Source organism: Cololabis saira, chromosome 4 (genome assembly GCF_033807715.1).
Source record: "Cololabis saira isolate AMF1-May2022 chromosome 4, fColSai1.1, whole genome shotgun sequence".
Lineage (NCBI taxonomy): Eukaryota > Metazoa > Chordata > Actinopteri > Beloniformes > Belonidae > Cololabis > Cololabis saira.
Window position 1 is genome coordinate 49,628,997 of NC_084590.1, and position 8,149 is coordinate 49,637,145.

Here is an 8,149-nt window from a genome sequence, read left to right on the forward strand (position 1 = left end):
GTTCTTTCCTGGTGGGTCCATGCTGGCTGGGTTCATACTTTTGGCCAGATTGTACTGTCACAGCTCAAAAGACAGAGAACCCAAATGAACAACATCAAACGGAGTATCAGAGTCCAAGAGGCTTTAATCAGGTCAGAGGTAGGCAGGAGTCAAAAACCGGGAAGACAGGCAGATCAGGCAGACAAATCCAAAGGGGCAGGCAAAAATCCAAAAACCGGGAATCAGGCAAAGTCACAGGCAGGCAGGCAGAAACAGACAGAATCAGGAATGCTGGAAAGCTAGGCATGAACGCTAGACAATCTGGCAACTGGCATGTGGAAATGGGCCGGTACATAAAGGGGAACTGATGATCATGGGAACCAGGTGTGCAGATGGGCGGGGAAGCACAGGTGAGGGGAAAGAAAAGATGTCTGGCTGATGAGGGTGGCAGGATCTGGAACGACAGGAGAGTGATCATGGAAAAAACCTATCCCCAACTGGGAAACCATGACAGGTTGTAGAAGATGAATTCAGCAGGTTTCCTTCTGTGATGTCCGACTGGTGAAATGAATGGTGATGACTTCCTGTCCACTACATTATCTGTGTGAAAGTCATGGAAAGATGTATGAAACATCATAGGATGAACCTGCAGCAGCAACACTTCAGCCAGTGGTGGCAGTGGCTCGGGGTGGAGAGGAGGAAGAGATGTTAGAGATGCGCTAATGCAGTATTTGTGGAATATTTAATGCTATAGTTAGATATGGATTTTGTCCATCCATCCATCTTCATCCACTTGATGTGGGACTGGTTAGCGGGGGCAGCAGTCTGAGCAGAGATGTCCAGACTTCCCTCACCCCACACATTTCCTCCAGCTCTTCTGGAGGGATCCAGAGATGTTCCCAGGTCAGCCAAAAGACATTCCCTCTGGTGTGTCCTGGCTCTTCTCCTGGTGGGACATGCCAGGAACACCTTCCCAGGAGGTGTCCAGGGGGCATCATATGTTAGTCTTTCAAGTTTTAGGTATGATGTTGTCTGATTATTTTGTTTTTTTTGCTGTGCTGAGGTGTTTTTTTTGCAATTCCACACTTCACACTGATCACATCTTTAGAGTTTATCACTCGTGTGAGTACGTTGGTGTCTCTTTAGCTGAATTTGTTGAGTAAAAGCTGCCTCACACTGATCACATCTAAACGGTTTATCTCCAGTGTGAATACGTTGGTGAATCTTTAGCTGACTTGATGTGGTAAAAGCTGCTCCACACTGATCACATTTGAACGGTTTATCTCCAGTGTGAATACGTTGGTGAGTCCTTAGATAACTTGATGTGGTAAAAGCTGCTCCACACTGATCACATCTGAACGGTTTTTCTCCAGTGTGAATACGTTGGTGAGTCCTTAGATGACTTGATCTGGTAAAAGCTGCTCCACACTGATCACACCTAAACGGTTTATCTCCAGTGTGAATACGTTGGTGAATCTTTAGCGTTCCTGACTCAGTGAAAGCTGCTCCACACTGATCACATCTGAACGGTTTATCTCCAGTGTGAATACGTTGGTGAGTCCTTAGATGACTTGATCTGGTAAAAGATGCTCCACACTGTTCACATCTGAATGGTTTATCTCCGGTGTGAATACGTTGGTGAGTCCTTAGATTGCCTTGTTGGGTAAAAGATGCTCCACACTGATCACATTTGAACGGTTTATCTCCAGTGTGAACACGTTGGTGAATCATTAGAACACCTGAAGTGGTAAAAGCTGCTCCACACTGATTACAAGTGAACGGTTTATCTCCAGTGTGAACACGTTGGTGAATCATTAGAACACCTGAAGTGGTAAAAGCTGCTCCACACTGATCACATCTGAACGGTTTTTCTCCAGTGTGAATACGTTGGTGAATCCTTAGATGATCTTGTCTGGTAAAAGCTGCTCCACACTGATCACAAGTGAACGGTTTTTCTCCAGTGTGAATACGTTGGTGAATCTTTAGTTTACTTTTAGTGGTAAAAGCTGCTCCACACTGATCACATCTGAACGGTTTTTCTCCAGTGTGAATACGTTGGTGAATCTTTAGACAATCTTGTCTGGTAAAAGCTGCTCCACACTGATCACAAGTGAACGGTTTTTCTCCAGTGTGAATACGTTGGTGAGTCCTTAGATCACTTGATCTGGTAAAAGCTGCTCCACACTGATCACAAGTGAACGGTTTTTCTCCAGTGTGAACACGTTGGTGAATCTTTAGATGATATTTTCTGGTAAAAGCTGCTCCACACTGATCACAAGTGAACGGTTTTTCTCCAGTGTGAATACGTTGGTGTATCTTTAGATGATATTTTCTGGTAAAAGCTGCTCCACACTGATCACAACTGAACGGTTTATCTCCAGTGTGAATCATCTTATGTTTTCTCAGACCTGATGAAGTGGTGAGGACTTTCTTGCAGTGATCACAACGATAACTTGTGGGTCTCTCTTTGCCTTTATGTTTCTGTAAGGACAGAGAAGAAGAATTAAATCATCTTGCTGGCTGACTCTCAAAAGCTTTTCAGTTTCTATAAAGTGCTGTCTGTCTCAGTGCTGTTATTGACAGCCAGAAACCTTCAGATGAAACATCTCAGTACGTCAAATCAAAAGTGTAAATGGTTAAAGCTACTAACACGAAAACCATCAAAATAGTTCATTAATAGGGATGGGTATTGATAAGATCTTCCAACCATTTTTCATTCAAGCAATGTTGAGAGCATGCATGCTGAGCTGTCTTGGATGATGGTGGAGGATCGACTAGCATGCAGCATTATTATTTTCTTGAAATATATCTGTATATTACGCAAACCTGGCTTCTTGTTTATGCAACTTCTACCAACAAATAATAGACAGATAAACGATACCAGACTGGCCCTAGCTAATCACTTTTCTCTGCCTATGCCCAGAACCAATGCTTTGAAAACAACAGTAATGTAAAGAGCAGTCACACACTGGAACCATCTCCCCCATGTATAGCTGCAATAAACAAGGTGTCGGGTTTTAAAAGGAGACTGAAGCAGCTGTAGTTCAGAAGGAAGTCATGATCGGTCCTAGGTATATATTGTGATTATTGTGCAAATTGTAAGTATATTATAAATGTAATAGTAATTAAAGCTGCAAGCAGCGATGAACGGGCCCTTGCACTCATGGCCACCGCCCCCCATAAGCATATCAGAAATTACACCACCCACGACTCTCTATGTCAAACCATTCAAAAGTTATGGCAGAAAATAGGGACAACCAATCAGAAGAAGGGGCGGGGCTAATTCAGGCCAATGAAGGTCAAGGACTCAATACAGAATCTGATGACACCACCCACAACTCTCTATGTTAAACATTTCAAAAGTTATGGCAGAGAAAAGTTTTCAAGGGGGCGCTGTTGAGCCATTTTGCCACGCCCATTAATGCAAACCATTAAATACCAATTTTATCACCAGGCCTGCCTTGCATGCAAAATTTGGTGACTTTTGGAGAACTATCAAATATGGACCAATCAGATGAAGGATGGGTGCGCTTTTTGGCATCTAGCGTCGCCACAGTAACACTTTTGAAAGAGAAAAGTAATGTGCCTAGTCGCAGGATGGAGACGCACATTTTGATGTATAACACACCTGGGTGCACGTTACGGTTCGGGCCGTATTAACTGTCGAAGGAATGGCATAAATTGCGCCAAAATTACGCGATTAATTCAAAATGTTCAAAATGGCCGACTTCCTGTTCAGTTTCGGCCATGGCGCCAAGAGACTTTTCTTTAAGTTGCGACATGATACAGGTGTGTATCGATTTTCGTGCATGTACGTCAAACCGTATTGTGGGGCTTGAGGCACAAAGTTTTCTAGGGGGCGCTGTTGGGCCGTTAGGCCACGCCCATTAATGCAAACCATTAAATATCACATTTTTCACCAGGCCTGGCTTGCATGCAGAATTTGGTGACTTTTTGGGCACGTTTAGGGGGAAAAAAAGGCCCTCCTTTCGTCAGAAGAAGAAAGAAAAAAAGAAAGAAAGAAAAAATTCCTACAGATACAATAGGGCCTTCGCACTGTAAGTGCTTGGGCCCTAAATATATTCTAAATCACTGTAGGCTATGAGTGTATATATAGTATAGTAGTATGAGTATATTATAATGTATGAGTATATTATGATATGTAGTATATTTATACTACTATAAATAGAGTTATGGGTATATTATAAATTATAAAGTTGTTGCAAAATATTTTGCTCAAAAGTTGATACAGATCTGGTGATAGTAGCAAATATTGTTACTTAAGATGTGGATGGTGGCTTACTTAATCTTTTATTTTTACAAATTCTGCTTAACGATCCAGTTTTTATCAATTCCCTTTTCAATTCTCATTTGGGAAAAAAGAGATAACAAAAAGTTGATTAGCATCACCAATATAAAATAAATATTCTCCTGTTGAAATGAACAAATACAACATGCATCATTCTCTGGCAATTCCAGGATTCCAAAATGATTCTAACAGAAAAAAAATAAAATAAATAAATAAATAAATAAATAAATAAATAAATAAAATTGTCCTTTAAAAAAAAAAGATATATGAACTGAGCAGTCAAAAATAAAGCCCGTGAGCCAGTGACAAATACAACCAAGGCAGAGTCCTCTTCCTGCACGGTGCAGTGTTGCTGTAGCTTTTGCAGGATTGGTAAAATCTCACCATAGGTCGCACTTTTGTCACTGGAGACTGCCAGTGTAAAGGTGTAAAGCTTTTGCATGAGCAGCACAAACTCCTCTGCTCTTCTTAAGTCCTCATTTTATCAAGAGCGGCATGTGTTTGGGTGGCTTGAGGGGTAACATACACAACTTAAATTCTTACTATTGGGCTTTTCAATTCAATTCAATTTTATTTCCATAGCGTCTAATACAACAAAAGTTGTCTCCAGGATCTTTCCAGAGACCCAGAACATGAACATAAACCCCCGAGCAATTATTACATAAACAATGGCAGGTAAAAACTCCACTAGTGGGAGAAAAACCTTAAGCCAAACAGTGGCAAGAAAAACTCCCCTTTAGGAGGGAAGAAACCTGGACCAGGACCTGGACCATAAGGGGGGACCCTCCTGCCGAGGGCCAGACTGGGGGTCGGGGACGGCAACAGCACAGCAGGCAGGTGGAAGCAGCAGCGGGATGACCGGGGGTGGGGACAGCAGGCAGGTGGAAGCAGCAACGGGTTGACCGGGGTGGTGAAGGAAGAAAAAATAAGTTTTGTGTCCTGAAATGTCCTTCATTCTCAAAACAGTCATATCAGCTACGCACCTGCTGTTAAGTATTATTGTAAACTGTGAGAGAAGCGCTTGTTTCTCCCGTGTGAACCGAGACTTAGCGTGAGAACTGGCAGGCGGGGGTTGAAGGGGCAACCCCCTCCGCGAGAAAGGTATAAAGACGCGAGAGCCGGTGAGAGTCTGCTGTGGGTCGGAGTGCACAACGCCCAGCGCCCAGGGTTTTTGATGGCTGCCTCTTTGCTTGGACTGTCCGGCTCTCCCAGTCGTTCTGTGTTAAGGTAAGAGTCAAGGCCTAGCCCCTATGTGATTGTATATTGCTCTGTCATTTGCGGGGGATAATTTAACACAGAGTTATCCTAGCAAAGGGCAGTTGTGTGTGAGTCTTCTTGGTATGCACTGCTTGCTAATAAATGTTTTCATATATCTGATAGCAAAAGCGAGTGCGTGTCTGATTCATTTTTGCACGGCCGACCCCTCTAGAACCTAATTGAGATTTCTCCTAAAACATTTGGCGTTGTCGGCAGGATGGAAGGAAATTGATCAGGATAGAAGGAAACTGGTTTATGTTTCATTGAGTGGCTGCGGTGCAAAAATGTTTTTGTAAAGATAAGACTATTGAAGAAAACTGATCAGGATTAGAAGACTGTGTATTGAAGCCCAGCCAGAGTCAGCCCCTGTACCATCTTATTTTTATATTATTAGTTTATTTGTTATATTTGGTTCACGTCTAGTGCATGGAAAAGTTATATTAATGTATTACATACGTTTTATGTTGCATTTTATGTTATGCTGCGGTACTGTGTTGTGTGATTGTAGAGAACGTGACAGCATGTACTTTATTGTGTGTGTGTGTGTGTGTGCGTGCACGCGGGGAGAGCGTCAACGGTCCGTTTGGATGCAACGGGAGCCCGCGGGAGCGCGCATCGGCTGTTGAGACTGAGAACAGCTGAGAGAGAAAACAGCTGAGAGCAGTCGACGTCGTGTTTAGCGGAGAACTGTTGGTCCTTTAAGTTGTGGTTTCATGTCGATAAATAACGTTGCTTATCGACATAAAGAGGAAGACACTTCCTGAAGATTGTACTGTCTCATGTACAGTAGTTTGGTCGGAGTTTGCTGGCTAGTTAAGTTGGACTAGTCAGCCAGTTAGCTGTGTTAGCTCATGCTAACGCATCCTCCTGCTCACGGCTGAAACTCCGACGTCGGACAATCTAGGAAAATTCCCCTGTCCTGAGGACCGGACCACCTGCCTGCCGACTGCCTTCATCAGCCCGCCACGCCCCCTTCTCATCCCGCACGGACCGCGGACCTCTCCACCCTCCCCTTCGACTCAACAGCAGCGGGGCTCGGACGCCCCTCCCCCTGCTCACCCCTCCCGTCTGTGTTTGGGACTCTGTCATCTCCATCACACAGAGCTCCACCCCCGGGCAACATGTTACCATTAGAATAGGATTAAATAGGGTTAATTCGGCATTGTATATTTCCATAAGGTTTAGATTAGATAAATCCATTTGTGTGTTGTTTCTGTTGCGCTAATAATAAGAAATTATCTATTTGGAATTTGTATATATTTTTTGTGTGAGATTAAATTGGTGATTATTGTTTAACCCTTGCCCTCCCCATTCACTTTAGTTCCTTTAACTGGGTATCCACTTATTAATATTTCTTAAGTCCATAGAGGACGCCAGGCAGCAGCAGCTATTTAGTTTAAGGTTTAAGTCCTTGTTTAAGTTAAGTTTAAGTAACTGACAATTCAATCTAAGAGCAAGTAACTGAGCTATTGTTGGTTTGTGGCCTCGTGGCTACAGACTGATTGATGTTTTATTGAGAGTTTGCGGAGCAAAGATGTTTAAGCATAAAGATAAGTGTGAATTTGTTTTCCTGCGGGATGGAGGGGGACGCCCTGAGTTCCGGGGAGCGAAAAGGAGTATGTGGCTGTGTGCGCCGCTGTGCAGACACCAGCATGTTTTGAGAATTGAGCAGGAGCTGCAGGCACAGGCAGAGATTAAGCTGTGTGCAGCGCTGTGCAAACATCAACATGCTGGTAGTGAGTGTAACATGGAAGCTCGTGAGCAAGCCTTTGTAACCCGTAATGATTATGATGATCAGTGTGATCTTGAGAAGTGGGCTGATCGACATCGAGCCCTGATGTTGATAAAAGATTTAGACAGTCTGACTGACTGGGGAGCGGTAACACGCCCACAGAGGGGCGTATCCCCACCGAGGCAGCAGCCTCAACAGGTCCGGAGGGAAAGAGGACGGGGGCCCTCTGGAAAGGTTGTTTGGGGCGCTCTAATTAAAGCTGGAGTCCCCTCTGTTGACATTGATCGCAGAGAAGTGATTAAAGTCTCCTGTGTGAGCACTGGTAATCTTGCTAATGCCGAACGGTTAGTGAGTTAAAGGGGACCTATTATGAAAAACACGTTTTTTCTTGTTTTAACATATATTAAGTGGTCTACCCTCACCCTGCCAGCACAGGGGAGACAAAATACTGTGCCTGTAGTATACTGCCAGTATAATAAACGGAATGTTGAATTGTCTGATATGTCTAGTGAAGTGTTGGTAAACGTTTCTAATGCTATCAGTACTACTGGATGTGGTTTACAAACTGTGCATGCTAGATTGCAGCGGGAACAGTTCATTAGAGTGATTACATCACCCAATGCTAACGATTAAAGAGACTGTTTAACATTAGTAATACTCTCTGGATCTGCGTGTATCCTGAAAAAAACTGTCTGTAACCATGCCACCTGTGTGTGTATGTGCCAATCTGTAAGTTTTATGTTTTGCCAAGAATAGCCAATAATGTGTACTGGTTTTTGAAGACTCAAGGCGATTGGTACTAATGACACTTATTATTTGAAAGCTTGTGATATGACAGATAAGGAGGTTGCCTGTATGACTAAGAATAGATA

General features: G+C 43.4%; 1 protein-coding gene across 1 annotated transcript; it reads right to left on the reverse strand.

The window, feature by feature from the left end:
* Positions 1-203: 203 nt before the first annotated feature.
* Positions 204-2,440, reverse strand: LOC133442141 (zinc finger protein 665-like). The gene has a single exon (XM_061720094.1). It carries the CDS (start codon positions 2,368-2,370, stop codon positions 1,084-1,086), a length of 1,287 nt encoding a protein of 428 aa, XP_061576078.1. The 5' UTR covers positions 2,371-2,440; the 3' UTR covers positions 204-1,083.
* Positions 2,441-8,149: the final 5,709 nt, after the last annotated feature.